Below are 19,422 nucleotides of genomic sequence, written 5' to 3' on the forward strand. Positions count from 1 at the left end.
CTGGCTCTTCTAAATACAGACTCGGAGCCTGATATGTCATTGAGAGGAAACCCTGTGGGCTTCCTGAAGCCCCCCCCAACAGCAGCTTGGCCTTTCAAATTTGATTACCTGAGCTCACCCCAGAAAAACCACATTTTTCCCCACCCCGTGTGAGCTTAGAGAGGAGAAAACAAAATCCAGACGCTGCTGGGGCCGGGGCCAGCTGCGGCGGGACAGAAGGCATTGGTTACGGGGCTGGCAGGGGTCCAGCTCCCAGCGCTATATAGGAAGGAGAGGGGGGAGCTGGGCTGCAGACAGAGCTACTGCCGCCTGCTTTAGCCATCGCTCACAGTCTTCTCGCGGCCGAGGAAAACTACAGCCTGCCAAGATGTGCAAAGGATTAGCAGCGCTGCCCCACACGTGCCTGGAGAGGTGAGAGCAGCCAGCTCGCGTGGGGATGCCGGGGCACCTGCCTCCCAGCAGGGCTCGGACAGGGGCGGTGGGGGGCAGAGAGGCTCTTCCTCCAGCACATCCCCACGATGGACATCTCTTATGGAGGCTGGGATCACCCAGCTCTGAACTGAGAGGGAAGGGAGGCTTGCTGGCGGGGGGCTCAGTGGGATGCTGCAAGTGGCTGGGACCCTCTGGAAACCCACCCCTCAACCTCAACACGCAGGAACACGTTGTCCTCAGACTTTAATGTTTGCAAAATGTGGGGTGGAGGAAAAATCCAGAAAAGTGGGTTGCCTTTCTGAGGTGAAACGAGCCCTGTCTCGAAGTGCCTCAAAATCCCCTTTAACTGCCTGCGTCTCCCTCGCACGCAGATTAGTCTGCCCTGGCCCCTCGCACGAGGCTCTGCTCTGTGCAGAATGCCCGCTCTGCCCTGCTCATGGCACCCATCCTCTTCTTCGTCGTCATCCCCCTCCGCTCCAGCACTCACCTCGAAACCTGCCCCAGGTGGGGGTGGTGCTTCCCAGGCTGCTCTCACCCCTTGGGAACCCAGGCAGGCTCCAGCCCTTTCCATGCTGATCGAAACCTGGCCCCTGCTCCTCTCCTGCGGAGCTGGAGAGGCTTTGGAGGCGGTCCCATGAGAGGTGCAGGGGGGGCCATGGCACGAGGCTGGTGCCTCTCTGCATCAGCAAAGCGCCCAATTCTTCACCTAAAGAGGAAACTTGGTAAAAGACTTTACAGGTGAATTACCCAGGGAGGATTTCCTTGGAGTTGTGAGCCTTAGCGCTGGTTTTCAGATGAGAGCAAGCGTGGCATTCGCGGTCCTGGGGGCAGCTCGGGAGAAGTCCCCCTTCGTCAGCTGAAGCTGATGCTTCTTGCCTGAAAGCAAGGCAATTTCCCATCGCAGGCATGCACAGGAGTGTGGGCCTGTGACAATTTCTTTGCTTGAAATGTGCCCTTCGGCCACCCTCGTGGCCCCATGCCTACCTTGCTCGGTGTCCTGCAACCTCCTGCGCCGCGGGCAGCACTCTTCCAGGTGTGGGTGAACCACCCATTTCTGCTCTGCTATTATCTTTGTTGTCACTCTTCTGCTACTTTCTAATACTACATTAGTTTTTCTTCCACTGCTGCTGATGCTTTCGCTGACCTCTTTTACACCTTCAAATCCTCACTCTTGAAAGGCGATTTCGCTTACGGCTCGCCATTTTATGCTCGGAGTTAGGGCTGGGTTTGTCCTGTGTGCACCGTTTTCTATTCCTCTACGAGGAATCTCAACAGGCGCTTCATTGCCGGTCTCACGAGACCCTCCTGCAGTTCCTCACAACTGGTCCCCAGGTGCTGCATACCCGGGTAACGCAGTACCTGCTGCTCGGCCCTTCTCCCCATGCATGTGATATGTTTCACAGCGTGGTCCCAGCCCGTGTTCCCCCAGGACCACCCCCACCGATGAGAACACACCATGTCCCCAACGCACTGTGCGCTACCTTTCCCACGCTGTTCCCCATGCTGTCATCCATGAGATGACCTTCCCCTCTGCAGCTGCCTGGGGTCTGGAGAGCCCATCCAAGGTCTCCTGCAGACCCAAGGGGCTAGTAGCCCCCCGACTCTCCCCAAGGCATGTGCTCACTGGCCTCTTCAGAGAGGGCCGATAGGTTTGAAGGAATCTCTTCCTACTGCCAGAGCTGCCTTGACTGCTCTCCAATAGACCATATTTGTCCATGTGTCCACCACGGCTGTCTGACACAGCTGTTGCTGACATTCCTGTACCATATCACACTTGCAGCTTTATGGCTCCTCACATCCCCCCTGAAGCCTTTTTCCCCTCAAGGAGCATTCCCTCTGGCACCTCCCTGCCCTCGGGCACAGCAGCAGCTTTAGCTTTCAGCTATAGCTTTAACTTCTTCAAGTTTCTTTTTGTTTTGTTTTTAAAGCTGGAGTCTCTCCGGGCCCGCCCCAGCTGCCTTCTTGCTCTTGATGTGTTTGACAGAGCCCGTATTTTCTTTTAATACTTTTTGGAAGCTGTTTCTCAGACTTTTTCTTGGCTTGCTCCCATATGTTCTCACACTTAACCTTCCACAGTTTATGGTCCTCTTGCTTTTTCTCACTCGGACATAGCTGGGGGGCGGGGGGGGTTTGAAGGGTGCCTTTTTGTTTATAACTGCCGTTCTTACCCTGCTGTTTTGCCTTTGATGAAGTCTTGCTTGAAAGCTTGTCATACATCTGCTAGAGGACGCCAGGATAATATCTTTAAATAGTCCTTCCCTCCCGCCAGCCTGCAAGCGCTCAGCCCCTCTGGCTGTCCTTTCTCGCTTCCTTTCAACAAGCCTCCTCGTCTCTGCGGTCTCCCCATACTTCATGAAGGCCCCATGGCCAAGGACTTGGTTGCAGTGGGGAGGTTCTTGCTGCTGTCCCCACACTGGGACCTGCTGGTCTTCAGCAGGGTGGGCAGCTACTGGTGGTCCATCAACAGCCCCAAGGGATGGGGCGGGGATGGATCTATCCAGGGAGCCCCGCTGGGAGCGGCAGATGGTGGGGCTGCAATATAGGTCCAACATCAAGCCAGGAGACCAGGCTGGGGAGAAGCCCACCTACAGCACAGACAAAGGGAAAGAGCTGAAATGGAGCCCCTGGCTGTGGGCATGGTGTGGGGTTCACCTGGGGCTGCTCTGGGCCATTAAGGTCCGTTAGTGCCCTTTGAGCCCAACAGATATTGGCTGTAAGCCACTCTCAGAGGGCGGGAATTGGAGAGCAAGATTTTCAACCAGGTCTGCGCATTATTCAGGACACTTCTCGCTGCTGCGTGAAGCCACCATCGATTGCATCCAGATCTCGTGCACGTGTTGGCCCCACCTGCACCAGGGTAGTGAGGCCCTCAGGTCCTGCTCAGACAGCAACAGAATCCTGGTCCTATCTTCCCACCTCCTTCGGCTGTCGTGCGTTAGATTTGGCTCTCGGTGGCTCTGCTCCCAGCGCTGCCCGTGTTTTTGCCCTGCCTGTTTGGGAACCCCTGGCATCCACCATCCTCCCTTCAGAGGTGGGCAAGCCCCTTCCCCCTTGCACTTCACCCCTGCTTCTGCCAGACGAAACCCCCAGGATCGGGTGCATGATCCAGTCACCTGGAGGGGACCCTCCCTGGTGCACAGCACCCAGCACCAGCAGTGGATTGGTCATGGCAGCATCCCCGGTTCTGCCCTCTTGTGCATGGGGCAGTGGCAGGGAGAGGGAGCAGGTGGCAGCTGGCATTTCTGCTCAGCCCCTCTTTGAGAGATGGTCCTGAGCCCATGTGTCCCCTTCCCTGCCAGGACCAGTGGCCACAAGCACAGATGTCAGGGAAAGCAGAGGCAGGGAGGAGGCTCTTACGCCCCACCAACTTTCCTGGGGCACCCTCTGCACCCACCCGTTGCTTCGGTGCTAAATGGGGCTGCAGCTCCTGCTGTCTTTGCCCGCTCCCGAGGTCCCGGCACAGCAGTGCCAGCCTGTGGGGTGCCAAGGGGCACCTGAGGTTGGCAGGAGAGCCACCCCCATGATCTGGGCATCAGGAGCCATCTCTGGCTCGGAGCATTTAACCGCATTTTGTTTATTTATTAGAGGGAGTGGAATGAACTGTGCATGGCAGCATCACTGTCCCACAGACACCTCAGTGCAGGGAGCGTGGGGACCTCATCACCCTTCACCTAAGGTCCTGGTCTTTCCAGGCAACATTCAAGTTTTCTCGGAAGCACAAGTAATGGAAGCTGTCCCTGTAGCTGTTGACATTTTCCATGAAAACAGTTGGATTTCTGGATCTGCTCTGCCCCGTGCTGGACAGCCACTGTGGGCGGTCCACCCAGATCCAGGCTGGGCCGATTACTCCATCTGGCCACGCTGCCTGCTCCTGTGCCGACCAGCGCTGGCCTTGCCATCCCCTGGCCGCTCCCTTCCAAGGGTGGCTGTCGGGGGCAGGTTTCTGCAGCAGAAGCAGGGGCCAGCTGGCAGGGGAGCAGAGCCCGGGCCACGTCTCAACAAGTCACCCATGGCGTGGAAAACCAACACACAGAGGGAGTTCTATAGGGAGAGGAAAAACATGGAAGGAGTGGAAATGAAAAAGCAGACATAGCAAGGGAGTGACTGTCTATGGAGGGCTTGTGAAAATAACCAGGGGAAAGAGAAGCGCAGTGAGCCCTGAAACCGGGGAGCTGCAGTCCGGCTTCGGCAGCCACCCCGTGGCAAACGCACTGAGCCCAGCCGGCCTTAGGCCAGCAGTGTGTCCCCTTGCCCTCATCCACCCCCTGGGCCAGAGAGCCTGGAAGCCACCAAATGTTGCTGTGCCAGGGAAGAGTCCTGCCCTGCAAAGATGGGGTTGGGGGGTCCATTTTCACCCCTTTATTTGTTCAGTCTTACCCAGCACACCTGTGTTTTCCCTTCTAAAGCTGGGCTCACTCTTGCCACCAACACTGAGCTGCATGCAGCAGAGGGGAGCCTCCTTGGTGGCTTTGGATGCTCAGGATTACATTGCAAGTCGTATTGCACAAAGGAGCACATAATAGGAGACAGCTGGACCTGCTGTCAAGCCCCAGAACCCCTCTTGTCTACGTATCCTCCAAAAGGAGGAAAGATGGGGGATGAAACTCCTTTGCTAGTCAGACTACTTCACCTCCTGAAACCGTTCTTCCCCCTCTGCCCAGGGAAAGCAGCACCTAGGAGTTACCTGTTTGCAGGACCCTTCCCGTTGCAGACGTAAGGCTTGCATATTATTTATATCACTATGTATTACGTAGGAGTGCGCAGAGGAACAGCAAGCACTAGCAGGAAGTGTGGTGGGTTGCTGGCAGCACGCATTGCTGGTGGTCCCCAAGAGACCCATCAAAAAAGAATATAATCCTAATAAAAGTGCCTAGAAAGGAGGAAGCCCCCAGCCGTGAGCGCTTGGGAGGGTCAGGGGTGGCACAGAGCACACCTAGGAGCATTTCACCCTGATTTTGGCAAGCATAGAGGTACGTGTTAACCTGTGTGTTAGCAATAGCATCGCCCAGGACGGGGAGGATTTTGGCTGGGTGGTGTGAGGGTGCTCAGCAGCAGGGTGCTGGGCTTGGGGGCTGCGCTGGGCATTGCTGGAGGCAGAGCAGTGACCTCAAAAAGCTCAGGGGACATGATGAGGACAGTTTCCTGCTCCTTCTGTCTGCAGACCAGGACCCGAGGAGGGCACCTTTCTCCGGAGGCCATTGATGTTTCAGGGCTGGTGGGTGCAATGCAGGAGGGGGCTTGGCGTGGGGCAGGCGCCGCCGTGCAGCCCAGCACAACACCCTGCACAGCCTCCTCTCCGAAGGGAGCTGCATCTCCTGGCCAGCATTTCCTTGGGGCACATCACTATAGAAACTGAGTGCTGCACACACATGCCCTAATTCATCCTCAGAGCAGCCTGCCAGCTCCGCTGATACAATTATCCCGGCCACAGACGGGGACAAAGCAAAGAGATGGAGATCAAGAGCTGCCGCTAATTCTGAGTGCCCAGCTTGAAATGCCTCAGCCAGGCGCCTTTACAGCATTAGGGTCTGTTTGTCCGTGTGTAATTAGTAACACGGCTTTGTACCTCACCAGCAGCCGTGCCAGGGTCTGTGCCAGGGTCCGTGCGGGCATATGGCAGGACCATCTCTGCTGCCGCATCCCTCCACCTGACCTGCCTCTTCTCCTTCCCTCCCACAGGGCCAAGGAGATCAAGACCAAGTTGGGCACACTGCTCCAGAAGCCCGACTCAACCATTGACTTTATCATCCCCTACCCAGAGAAGCCAGAGAAGCCGCCCAAGACCCAGAAGTGAGTACCGTGCCGGGCTGTACTGGCGCCTGTGCCTGGCCAGAGGAGTGGACACAAACCCCCTTTGGGATGCAGATGAGTTGAAGCTCCTGCTGTGGGGCCTGGGGTGGGCACAGCGGGCTTTACGGGGCAGGTGGCTCGTGGCACACTCCTTGTGACCCACCAGCTAGGTGCGGGCTCTGAGAGTTACATCAAGGCAGCATAAGACGTGTCAGGCAGCACAGCTTTACGGAAACCAGATTTCTCATGGAAACTCAATTTGCTTTTGATGAGATTTCACATTCGCTCAATAAAGGTTTTGCCGGAGGCATACGGCACTTGGACTTCTCTGAGTCACCCGCCTCAGCCCAGAGGTGCCAGCCGTGCACAGCCGGGTGGCACCGGGCAGCAGTGTGTCCCTGAGCTGGGTGCACGGCCCGACGGTGTGATGCCTGGCTCCGGGCAGCTCAGTGATGATGGCACTGTATCACCTTATTGCCTTTGTCCTGAGCCGGAGGCCATCAGGGTTTTGGGGCTGAAGGGTGCAATGCAGGATGGGGCTTGGCGTGGGGCAGGCACCGCCGTGCAGCCCAGCGCAACACCCCGCACAGCCTCCTCTGCAGCACCAAGATGGTTTAATGACAAAGCAAAGCACAGGAGAAGCTAAAGAGGCTGATGGGCTGTCCTGCAAGAGTAACCGCCCAAAAGAGACAAAATAAGCCTTTAAAAGAAATGTTAGCTCAAATCTAAAAGCAGGATGGCTTCCTGGACGTAGGGCGATGGCCTCACCCTGGGTATCTCCAGCCCAGCCTTGGGCGGCTGAGCTGAGTGCCCGAGCTGCTGCCCAGCCACTCTTCTGCCACCCCTCAGCCCTGCTGCCATCGGATGCGGGCGATTCTCCTGGACACGCCTGCCCCTGCCCCCGGGATTTTCTCCCTGTCCTTGAGCTGCCCGGACACACACGGAGCTGGAGGACCCACGTCTGACAGCACCCAGGCTATCTAACCTGCTGGGGGCAGGCGAGGCTCGCTGGCCCAGCCAGCCTTGCTCGTGGCACCGGGAGCAAGGGCTCATCTCCAAGGTCTCGAGTGGCCATGTCAGGACTAAAACCAGGAGAGGTGCACGCCCACTCTTCACAACACCAGGATTCTATTTCCACTTCAAAATCACAACTTTTTGTTTTACACCAGTCCCTCTCCCCATGTTTCCCTTCAGCCCAGGCAACGGTGCTCTAAACTGGCAACCCTCTGCCAAGGGATTGCTAAAAGCCCAAAACAAACCCCAAAACGAACCCCAATGTGCAGATGAACGCCCGGCTCACCCTGACGTAAGCCCGCAGAGACCTGCAGTCACTTTGCTGGCTGCAGTGTGTGCGGACGCTTGCCAGCCCGGTGCCTGCCCACTGCAGCGCTGCTCTGAGAGAGCTGCCCGGGCGTGCGGGGCAAGCAGAGCCCTGATGGATGGCACATTTCGCACTCAGTTGCTGCCATGCCCTGGATGCCTCTGCGAAGGAGACACATTTGTCCCCATTAACCGTCGCCGACGAAAGCCGGAGCACATCTTCACTCCCCGCTGGCTGGAGGAGTTGTTTTCTCCTGCACTGCACCATTGCGCAGCTTCGGTATCACTCACCCATCAGCATCTCACTGGCAGTTAATATCATCCCTGGGGCATTCAGCCAACGGAAAAAGTGAATTTGGTAGTTTTCAGGAGATCTGGATTGTGTCAGGTTGCTGCAGCGGTGCTGCCCCTCACTGGGGGTGGGGAGGCACCTGGGAGGAATATGGGGACAGGGAGAGGTTTTGATCCTTAATAGCAAGTGCAAATGCAATTTGAAGTCCAGAAAGCAAACGCTCGGAGCCCCCACCATGGTCTTTACTGATGGACATTGTCAGTCTGATGGCAAGTGAGGGCTGGATAGCCAGCGTGAGCAAGCCTTGCATTTCTGCCGTTCTCCTCATCCCCCTGGAGCCACCTGGGCAGGGTGGCTGGGTAGGATCACCTGCGCTTACCCCAGCCCCACCCCTGAAGCACCCAGGCCCCCAGGACCGGCAGGTTGTCCTGCCCGCTGCTCCCTCCCCATGCCCAGGGATGCTCTGCTCACCCAGAGGGTTTCAGCCCTGGCACCCGCCCCTGCGCCAGGAAAACCAGCCTGAGCTGCTGGGCTGCCCGCTGGCAGTGGGGATGGCCTGTGGCAAGCCCAGCGCTCAGCAGCGGCGCTGGGGGGGCTTCATTTCCCCTCCAGCACCGGGCATCGGCCGCGGTGGGCAGCACAGGAGCCCCGTGCCCCAGGGCAGCTCAGTCAAACTCTTTGGGGCTTAAAAAAAAACAACCCCATAACCCCAAACAAAAACCCCACAACCTCTTTAGTCACGTTACAAACAGTGCATTTAAAGGGGGGGGGGAGAAAAAGAGGTCAAGCCACGCACATGAAAAACACGGATGGTTTCCACTGGGGCGGGGGAGGGAGCCGAGGCTGGCGTCCTGCCCCGCTGCGGGGCGTGGGAATGGGGCGCGCAGGCTGTGGGAGTGGGGGGGGACGACGACGCTGACCCCAGGCCCGGCAGGATCCGGCCCCCGCCGCCCCTCCCCAGCGGGGAGCATCCTCCCCGACCCCAGCGGAAAAGCAGGGATGCTTCCCAGCCGCCTGCGGAGCCCCTGCTCTGCCCTCCCACGCACGGGCGCTGGGGCGCGGAGGAGACCTGCGGCTGCAGAGGGGGCTCAGTTTGCGGTTCAGCCACGTCTCTGCTCAAAACGCGGGGGAATTAATTAGCTGCTCCTCACGGCCCCTGGCACCCGGCTCTCCCCGGAGGAGGGTACGCGTGCTGAGACACAGTAGCCTCTCTGTTGCCTGACAATCACCCCCGCTCTGCAACAGTCTCCGCAGCTCGTTACTCCATTCCCCCCATTTTTAAAGGAATTATTTAAAAACCTGGAACCCAGACCGGGGCTGTGGAGTGAGCATGGACTACTTGGGCTTTCTTTACTCCCTCCAGGCCATCACCGGAGGAGGCTCTGCAATGGCGTGATTCCCTGGAGAAGCTCCTGCAAAACCCCTGTAAGTTCACATCGCCCTGCAGTCATATCCCCCCACCCCATGCACCTTCCCCCCCCGCTGTGCTCAGCGAGAGCTCGGCCACCCTGAGACCTGCAGTGCTCAGCCAGGGCCTGTTCCCCCCGCAGATGGGCTCGCCAGCTTCTGCAGCTTCCTGCGCTCTGAGTTCAGCGAGGAGAACGCTGAGTTTTGGGTGGCCTGCGAGGACTACAAGAAAATCAAGTCCCCTGTGAAGATGGCAGAGAAGGCCAAGAAGATCTACGAGGAGTTCATCCAGACTGAGGCACCCAAAGAGGTCAGTGGTCATGGGGCAGGAGATGGTGCCGGGAGGGATGAGGCCGCCCAGATGCCCTCCATCCCAACGGAGAGCGATGGCTGCAGGGCTCCCCGTACCATGGCCGAGCGGCTCAGAGGGCTGTACCCTCGGCGAGGGTCAGCCCCATCCCCACGGACTGCACTCCCACCCTCCGCAGCCCCAGCAGCCCTGTTCACATGCTCAGCCTCTGCTGGGCTGCCTTCTGCCACAGGCACTTCCAGCACGTGCCGGTCCCCCTCTCCTCACAGAGGGCTTACTTCAAGCATAAAGGATGACAAACTATGGTAGCCCTCGCCCCAGACTTACTTTTGCTGCAGGATAGACCTCATCCTTCATTACAGGTTTGCCACCAATAATTCCCCCAGATAAGTGAACCTGCTTCAGTGCCTCCCCATAATCCCTGCGTGGTTGGTGGTGGGACAGAGCAGGCGAGGGGAGATGCCATCACCCACCCTTCACAAAGGCAGGGTCCCCATCCCTTCCATTACACTCCCATCACAGGTGAACATCGACCACTTCACCAAGGCTGTGACCATGAAGAACCTGGTGGAGCCATCACCAAGCAGCTTTGACATGGCCCAGAAGAGGATCTTTGCCCTGATGGAGAAAGACTCCCTGCCCAGATTTGTGCGGTCGGAGTTTTATCAGGAGTTAATCAAGTAGCAAGGCGGCAGGGCTGTGCGAGGCATTCCCCGTGGGCGGTCCCACTGCTTCTGTCTAAACACCTGCCCCTGCTCCTGCAGCTGCTTTGCTTTCTTGATACTACCCTAAAAGAGCACGCCGGGGTGTTGCTAAACATCTCCCCCTGTGCTTTGGACTGTCAGATGGCCCAGTGTTTCGTCTCTTACAGTCTCTTTCCTCTCCCACAAAAGACCAATTAGCAGAAACCGCTGGTGATCCTCTCTGGGTTTGGGAGCCAGAAGGGTGGTGGAGCAGCCCCAGCCTTGCAGTGACCAGGAGCCACTTGGGCAGCTGGTGCATCCCTGGCACTGTGGGGCTCGGAGGTTCTTAGGATGTGGCCATTTTTCTCCCAGTTTTGCCGGTATCGCTGGTTTGGCACAGGCTTGCTCCCTCCTCCCAGCTTCCCAGGGTGCTGCTGAGGCTGCACAGGGTACCCACAGGGTGCCCCCACCCCCGTCTCAGTCCAGCGCACCTGCAGCCCCAGGGTGCAGCGTGGGTCATGTCCACCATGCGACTGGCATCACCTTGTCCTCAGAAAGCGTCCTATCATCAGCAGACACAGTATGTCACTATGTCAGTGATGGCGGTGCAGCAGGGATGCAGCAGGGATGCCTGCTGGCACGGCAGGGACGGTGGTATGGCAGGGACGGTGGCAGGGCAGGGACGGCAGTGTGTACGGCAGAGCCGGGAGCCACGCTGCTGTGTGCCGCAGGGTGCATCCGGCTGGCACGAGGGGTGGGCGGCACCCCTTCCCCAGCGACTCCACAGGCTGGGAGACAGCCTGTTTGCTTCACACTAAAGGCAGTAAAGAGGATAAACCAAGAGCTGTTTGTTCAAAACACCGGGACTGTTTAGCAACCCAGACCTTCCGCTTGCTCCAACCCCTTGCATGACATGCTGAGCTCACAGTCTGCAGCCTCTGCCCGTGTCCCCAGTGCCTACGCACAGCCCTGAGCAACACCAGTGGCTGGTGGTGTGCTTGCATTGCAGCTTTGGGGGTGCTGCTGCCGTGATTTCACGCTCCAGTTGCTTCTCTCTGCAGTAGGCAGGCCAAAGCGATACTTCTGCACAAACCCAATCCAGGGGCATCAATTAGAGGAGGGAGGAAAATCATGCTGGGGGAAAAAAAAATGCTGCTAATTGCAACTGTTCAGATCCAATTGAAAAAAAAAACCACCCAAGCAACCCAAAACCCAAACCCAAGCCCAAAACTGTCATTGGAAATACAAAAAATAAACCCCTGTCTCCTTGAACAGACGGCAAACTCTGCTGAGTTTGTGGCGCCTGCATCACTCTCTCCTGTCTCCTCCCGCCTGCCCAGGACATGTGTTTCCATCAGGCTGTCTCTTAAAAAGCTCGGCTCTTTTCAAACGATTCAAAGCCAGCCTACTGTTCACTACCAGAGGAAATCACATCTGAGGATGGGGCAGGGGCATACGTGAAAGGCAGCAGGGGTCTCGTTTCAGCCTCCAGGCAAATGCGATGAATCCCTGCTCCATGGGGGCCTGGATCTTTCACCCCTGCGATGGTTTCCTACTGCAGCATCCGCAGGGCCATGGCTTGCCACAAGCACGCTGCGGGGATCGACCTGCCCAGCCGTCAGCCCGACAGATGCGGGCAAAATTACAAGCGACCGTGCTCCCAGCAGGCAGCTCGGACCAGCCACCACCCCCCCAAGGCTGCGCAACTTCAACTGCAAGTCACGAGACTCCATGCGAGATGCAATAACATAAACAACGGGTTTGCCAGCCTCGGCAATACTTCTGAAATCTGATCAAAACCCCACCAGCCCCAAATATTTACATGTTGTCACTATGGTGATGAAGAAAAATACATCCCGAGCTGCAGGAAGTGGGCTGCGTTTTCCAGGCAGGGATGGGGAGGCAAGGGAAGGATGGAGGCCACCACAAATGTGACTTTTGGAGCCAATGGCCTGGGAAAGTCGGTGCTGGAGCGGCAGGGGTTGATGCTCGCGGGGCATTCCCCTGGGTGGAGCGCCGGGGGCAGCTTGGGCATCCCCAAAGAGCCACGAGTGGCAGGAGGGTCCCGTCGAAAGCGCACAGAATCCCCCCGTCAGCCCCCACTGCCCAGGTCTGGTGGGGGACGAGGGGGAGGCAGGAGCAGGGCTGGGTGCGGGACCAGGGGCTCGGCCAGCCCTTCCGCTGCTGGCTGCCCCACCGCCTCTGCCCACGCGCCCTCCTGGCTTCTCCACGAGCTGGTGTCAAGATAACTGGGTTCAGCACGTTGAAGCTCCCCGTTCACCGTGTCACTCATGGAAATGCAAAAGCAAACAGGCTTCCCTGCAGAAAGACCCAGATCTTTCATTTTAGCTTAATCCTTTGGCAGCTATTTCCAGATACCCTCACGTGATTCACAGTTAAATGCCAACGCCGGGATGCTGCTGGAGGCTGGCTTGCGATGCGCCATCAAAACCGGAGATGTCACTAGCTGCAACAGTGACATATGGGGCACAGAGAAGGTGTCTGGGTATGTACGTGCCGGAAAGAAAGGTGGAGGCTGGATTCAGGAGAGGTGAAATGGCTCTATTGGAAATCCCTCCCCAGCTCGATTTCTGCTAAAATGCTGGAAGCCTACTTTAGGGGGTGATTGAACAGGTGCCAGTGAGCTACCAGGTGGCCATAAAACGTGGCCCCTGAAACATTTTGGAGCTCTGGGGAAGTTGTGTTTGTGTAGAAGGGTTGTTTGGCCAATTACTCAGGCAGGCTCACCCCAGAAGTGCGGCAATGCCTGTACCCACCCCACAGCTGAGCTTTTCACAGGCCCAGAGGTATTCACTGTTGGGCTGATACCAACCGTCATATACTTATTTTATCACTCTTGCTCTGATGAAATTTGGCATATGTATGACCACTATACACACAACGTTGTACATCCGTATCCAGATAGTCATATATAAGTATAGACACACACACATATATACACATACATACTCCTAATGTGGGCCTCTGGATCCCCAGTGAGTCAGAGACTCCAAAAGCAGAGTTTCTGGATATTGTGCGTGGGGTCCGTCACAGAGATGAGCGTGTGTGGGTCTAGTGCAGTCCCAGACCCCACTGAGGGAAACCTTGGCCACCTGCCCAAGTGAATGTGAAGATGCAACTTCCAAATAATCCTCCAAAATCACCCCGTGCCCATGGCTGCTGGGTGCCCACAGCCCCGGTGTGTCCTGGTGCCCGAGCCAGTGCAGGAGGCAGGTCTCGTGCTCCCCGAGGGACCCCAACCCCTGCCGTGGGGCAAGGCAACCCCACGCTGCAGCTGGGGTCCCCGGGCACCAGGCGTTGCCTCCATGCCTGCTCCCCGCCACGGGGCCGTGCAGAGGAGGGCTCCCTACAGCTGCATCCCTCGGATTAACTGGGGACTGCCAAAGCCTGCAAGGCAGCGGTGGGAGCTGCCCGCTGCCCATGGCAGGGCTGAGGGTGTCCCAGGGCTTGCCGAGGCTCCCCCCAGTCCCTGGTCACTCCCTGGAGGGTGGTGAGTGCTGTGGACAAGGGCTGGAGCAAGGTCAGGATGGGGGGTCGGCTCCTCACAGCCGCAGCAGGTTTTCAGTCTGACGTTCTCCGTGTGATTTCTACTAGAGATCTTCACGTGGGGCAGACGCGGGATGCTGGTGTGCACTGGGGAACTGGTTGTGTTAACCCATATTCTTGTACCACTCAGTAATCCACACATAAACATGTATTTCTGTTACTATCTCGATGGACTATTTGTTTTGTCTTTTTGCACTGAAGGCGTGGTGTTTCCTTACCATCTACAGAGCGTTCCCAAAACTTGTGCCCAAAAGCCCCAGCAAGACCAAAGGCCTCTGAGAGCTTCTTCCTGCTGCAACAGATGTGGTGGTTTCTCAGGAAACTGAAAAAGAATGAAAGTATCACCCCAGGAGGCTGGTCCAGAGGGAACTCTCCCGTGCCGGCACGGGCACCCCCAGCCCTGCTGCCCGCTGAGCTCTTGGCTGGGCACAGCACGGACCCCAAAAAGCCCAGCATCCCCCAGGCTCATGGTGCCAAGGGTACCTGAAGGATACAACGGCTGTTTCATCCTTCTGTAATTTCAAACAACCTCTAAATGAAGCCATTTGTACCATGCTGTTTTAGAGTAATCTTCACCAGTGAATTGCATCTCCATGCATTTTCTTTGGTTCACACAATGGCATTTTAGAAGGGACTAACTCAAACATTTTTATTTAGAATATATTCATCATTATTTAAATATCAATACAGTTTTTGCGATAGTTATCAAGAGTTCCCAGTACCAGGGGAAAATAAAAGATAGCCACATGCTTGGCTATGTTCAGAGCTTTAGCAAGCCTCTCTGTCTCTGAGCTGAACATGCAGGGGTGGTTGTGTGTCAGTACAATCTAATAAATACAAAATAAAGCAAATGTCAAAAGAGAAGTTTCTCTGTGGGCCTGGATGTGCCTACTGGAGAACCACGGCCTCCTCCTGCCATGTCAAAACCCCGGTGTGAGAACTGTTGTCTGGACTGGAATGCAGAGCGAGGAAAACACGGTTGTCAGAGCAGCAATATCCAACTAAGGAGAGACCAAGCGCTGGGGGAGAGTGTCACCGACAGGCACTGGACTGCTCAGAGCAGGCGGTCCCAGATGCCGGCTGGCAATACCGGGTACTGCAGCCCAAGACTGCAAGCCCCACATCTATTCCTTGTGCCTCCGACTGCGGGTCAGTGTCAGTCCCAAAGCCCCCAGCACTAAAAAGCAAGCTGCCTTGTGGCAAAGCCCAGGAGCAGTAATGAGACCGACACATTCCTCCTACCATCTTCAGGAAAAAAGTGAGTCATGCTACTACTGAATTATAAACTCACATAAATAACATTAAAATAAAATACATATTTTCAAGTACTCCCAGGCAGGGCCTTTCCTCCCCAGCTGTTGTGGTAGTGGTCCTATTTCATGACAAACTGCTCCATACAAGCCAGGGCCGGCAAACCTGCATTCAGATGGCACTCCCAGAGTTAGTAATATACACCTGCCGGTCTGGGAGAGAAGGAACATGTTTCTGTTCTGCTCAGCCATGGTATTAAACCTGGGAGCATGAAGGACACAATTAGTAATATATGAAATAATGAACCTCCCCCAAAATAATAGCTCTGTACAGCCCCAGGAAAGATCCTTGGCCAGCATAAACTAGATGCTACAGAGGCAGAAGCGGCCAGAGGGGAGAGCTTCCCTGCGGCTGTGGCTGTGGTGATTGAGGGAGGCTGTTTATCTGAAAAGTTTTAGTTTCCCTTCAAGAAAGTAAGAGCTCTTCCTACGTCTGATTACTGTAATGCAGCATAACTTGAGTTCTGAGCAAATACTACTGAAAGCCTAGACTTTTGGGAGCTATATGAACAGCTAAGGACCAGAGCAACCCCTTTTCATCTAAGCTTTTGCCGATTGGAAAGGGGAGATCCCAGCCCCCGACGCTTCCCTTGGCTCCTCTTTCCCCTGCTCCCTGCGAGGTGTCACTCGCAAGTCTGGTCCCTTGGTGGGTAGTGCTGGGTCTGAGCTTGTGCTCCCCAGCCGCCCTCCTGGGCTCCCAGGGCTCACCAGAAACACAGTGGGCACGCAGCAATTGCACCCAGCTTTCATGTCAGACGCAGAGCCCAGGGCTCCTACGCTGATGGAATCAGAGGAGGGTTTGCGACACAAACTAAGCCTGGCTTGGGTTACGAATGCTGGCTGTTGCATGACATGGGATACAACTGGGACATGAGACAGCTATTGGAGACAGCGTTGTTGCTTCATGCCAATGAATGCTTTTGCTGCCATATATTCTTGTGAGAGCCCAGCCCACTCCTGCCTTGCTGCAGGTTCAGGCACACTGAGAGATGATGTTAGAATTACAGTCTAAGGTGTGAGTGTGGCTTCTTTTGCAGTTTTCGGGCCCGCAGCTGGCACCGGGTGGGCTGACCAAGTCCAGGTAGTAGGGGGACTTGAGAAAACGGCGGTAAGAATCCTTTTCCATGAGGGTGAATATTTTTCTCTGGGCCTCATCAAAGCAGGAGAGTGTAGGCTCCAGCACATTGTGGCTTGTCTTCTCTCGTGTGCATGAATCCAGGTTCACCTGTGGGCCAAAGGGACAACGTAACTAGAATCTGTCCCAGAAGTGGCTAGCATAGGCATAGGAAAATCCAAGAGGCTCTTCACCAAGTGTGTTTAAGCTGTCCTTGATGGGCAGTTGTTTGAAATCACCACTGGACACCCCGTAGCCTTGGTAGAATCTGCACAGCTGGATACCAGTGCATCTCTGCTGCCAGACAAACTGTCAGGGGAAACGGACACGTGTTCCTCTAGGATGCAGCCAGCCAGGAAACTCGAACAACTGCAGGGGAGCAGCTGGAACACTGGGAACCATAGCCCTCTCGGGCTTTTCCCATTTTAGTGTGCACATGGGATGTCCATGTTGTTGTAACTAAACCCACTTTCTCTCTATCCAAATTTAATACAAAAGCAATAAAAATTACACCATTTCCTTGCTAGCTAACAGAGAAGTGGCATCCTTCAACTCTTGTGAAACTACCAGATCTCTACTTCCCTGTGCTGCCTGCCTGGTTCAGGATTTAGGGTGATACCTTAGCTCAAGGAATGTTCTGTGCACATACCTCTTTTGTTGCCTGCACTGAGATAAACTCATCATAGATCTTTCTGGCCTTGGGGCTGAGCTTTGCTGGCGACTTGGTTTTCTTGTAGTCCTCACAACTGACCCAGAACTCGATGTTTTCTTCACTGTACTCAGATTTGAGAAAAGCACGGAAAGCAGCCAGTCCTCCTACAGGTTGTTTAGAAGAAAAACAGATCAGGTAAGAGCCTTGGGTCCCAGATAATCGTACCCATGAACCCCAGCAAACACCAATTCTGCATTCTCCTTCCCAAAGCTGAATAAGCAGCTCCCCTGGGAACAGCTGCCTGCCTCCACGGCAGTCACTCATGCATGCCGAGGGAGGCTGGAATTCAGACAGGCCCCACGGGAATGTCGCACGTGGGTCCTCAGCTGCCTGCTCCCCCACTGTGACCTTCAGTGGCTCAGCCAGGAGAATGCAAGCAACTTGTGTGTTCCCAGGAGGCCCCCAGGAGACAGCCAACACACGCTGCAGAGTCTCAAGCCATGGGAACAGCGTGAAGGAAACCTCAAGGACATCAGTGTAGCCTGGAACTGACGGGAAGACAAAATCTCCCATGGGCTCAGCCGCAAGCAGTTTCTCCACTTTTTGGCTCTTGTTTAATCCGCTGTTAACTGTGCGCTGCAGTATCGCCCCCTCCTTGTACAGGGGCTAAGCCACGCACTCTCACAAAAGGGACAGCTCAGTCGCAGGCCAAAGCCCCACTTATGATACCTTGGGATTGTCCCTCGGATCTGACCAAGAGCACCCTTCACCACCCCTCCCAGGGGCCTGTGGGGTTGAAGGAGCTACTGTGTGCTGCTAAAAGACACAAGATAATGTCCCCCACCCCCTTCAGGGACTGCTCAGCACACACACTCTGCAGGCAGTACTCTCAGCATCTCCAGCAGAAGGGAACTCTTTACTTACTGTCATGATGGATCAAGTTTTCCAAAGAGTCTGCCCACTTTCTGACTTCCTCTTGGCTAACCCTAAAAGGAGACAAAGGGAGAAACATAGGGAAGATTTAAGGGGAGTACAGAAAGGAAAAATTTGGTTTTTTGCTCAGCACCATTAGAATATCTCTTTCTCTGATTGTTGTAAAAGCACACACAAGAGACCAAGAAGGAAATGTCTGCTTGGTTTACAGAGACCCCGGGGGATCTCAGATCTAATCTACAGAAATTCTGGTTTGCAATCCCCATCACTAGCCATGGGCTGGAGAGAAATTTTCCTGGAAAAATTGTTGGGTACTTTGTGTTTATTTTGTGACTGGCTGCATCTCTTGCAGGGGCATGGACCTGGCATCACTCTTACAGGTCATACCAGTAAACTCTGAAGGGCTGATTTCTTTAAACCTTTCAGGGGAGCAGTAGCTATGTGGAAGAGACCATGTTTGCACATCCTGCATTCATTCCCGCTACTGTAGCAGAGCATCCTAGGGCTCATCTATTCCAGAAGCATATCTTGGCCTTTGGAGTCCTTCTTGGAAAGATATAATCTACTTGTTCTTCAGTGAGAGCAGTGACACCCTGAGAGGCTGCTCTCTCTGTTTTCTTTGCCAATATGTCTGTGCAACTGTGCAGACCATTGCACAAATCCAACTGAAAGAGTCAGTGATGCTCACACTGCAGTGTGTCAAGTCACACTGAGTCTTGTGATGGTGTTATTCCCCTGCGCAGGAGACTGCACAAGTCTTTCCATGTGCACATGCATACTGAATCCCAGAAAAATTGGCAGAAAGGGACCTTCTCCGTGGAAAGGTACTATCCACACCTGAGGACTATTGCCACACTAGGTTCAAACACACATCTGTTCAGGAGGTACTGGGAAGCAGCAGCAGCAGAAATGCTAACGAAGTTTATCTCAGTGAAGGAGTAAACAGCATGTTGCAGGCAGTCTGGGCTTAAGTACACAGCAGCATCTGCTCTTACCTCTGGCTCGAAGGTATTTTCTCCTTCTTGCCCTGGGAAGAGCTGTAGTCACAGGAGTCTGACTTCTGCAGCAAGAAGCCCAGACGATGCTTCATGTCTTTGGCACTGAAAGAAACAATTCAAGAACAAGATGAAGATAATGGGCTACAACTCCCTCTGCAGCCTCCTCACCCACAATAAGCTCATTCAGCATTACTCGGTGACACAAATGCAGGTCACAGCTACCGACTCCAGTGCTGACTTTCCACTCCTCACATAATGCACATTTCTGTGGCTAGACAAGTACAACAGAGTCAAATTTTTCAAGTCCAACTGCACCATTTTCTTGCTGAGAAGGTCATTACCCTGCAGGGAGGGCTGGCAAAGGCCTGCTGTTTTCCTACTGATTGTTTACAGTTAAAATATTGTGATAGAAAGGCATCGCTGTGCCGTAAATGTGTTACTTCTCCCTGAGCTGACTTGCCCAGCTACCACTGTCCAGTTCTTAGACGCTTACTAATTCTTTCCTAAAGCTCTTGCCATCTCCCCACCTCATCACCCAGCTACAGGAACAGCGGGGCCATGGCAGGCCACCTCACCAAGCAGCTGCCCATGACACAGGGGGAAGGCAGGAAGCG

At 55.3% G+C, this 19,422-nt stretch overlaps 2 protein-coding genes across 5 annotated transcripts in view; one reads left to right on the forward strand and one right to left on the reverse strand.

Annotated features, from left to right (window-relative positions):
* Positions 1 to 255: 255 nt before the first annotated feature.
* On the forward strand, positions 256 to 13,964 carry RGS5 (regulator of G protein signaling 5). The gene is made up of 5 exons (XM_054210937.1): positions 256 to 411; positions 6,112 to 6,222; positions 9,198 to 9,259; positions 9,385 to 9,551; positions 10,074 to 13,964. Exons 1-5 carry the CDS (start codon positions 368 to 370, stop codon positions 10,233 to 10,235), a joined length of 546 nt encoding a protein of 181 aa, XP_054066912.1. The 5' UTR covers positions 256 to 367; the 3' UTR covers positions 10,236 to 13,964.
* Positions 13,965 to 14,423: 459 nt separating this feature from the next.
* Positions 14,424 to 19,422, reverse strand: part of RGS4 (regulator of G protein signaling 4) — a 42,574-nt gene continuing 37,575 nt past the window's right edge. For all 4 annotated transcript variants that reach the window (XM_054210931.1, XM_054210929.1, XM_054210932.1 and 1 more), the window contains 4 exons: positions 18,806 to 18,910; positions 17,802 to 17,863; positions 16,875 to 17,041; positions 14,424 to 16,336 (listed from right to left, as the gene is read on the reverse strand). In XM_054210931.1, coding sequence (XP_054066906.1) covers positions 16,085 to 16,336; positions 16,875 to 17,041; positions 17,802 to 17,863; positions 18,806 to 18,910 — 586 coding nt within the window. In that variant the 3' untranslated portion in view covers positions 14,424 to 16,084. The remainder of the gene's footprint in view (positions 16,337 to 16,874; positions 17,042 to 17,801; positions 17,864 to 18,805; positions 18,911 to 19,422) is intronic.

This window comes from Rissa tridactyla, chromosome 8 (assembly GCF_028500815.1).
Source record: "Rissa tridactyla isolate bRisTri1 chromosome 8, bRisTri1.patW.cur.20221130, whole genome shotgun sequence".
Classification (NCBI taxonomy): Eukaryota; Metazoa; Chordata; class Aves; order Charadriiformes; family Laridae; genus Rissa; species Rissa tridactyla.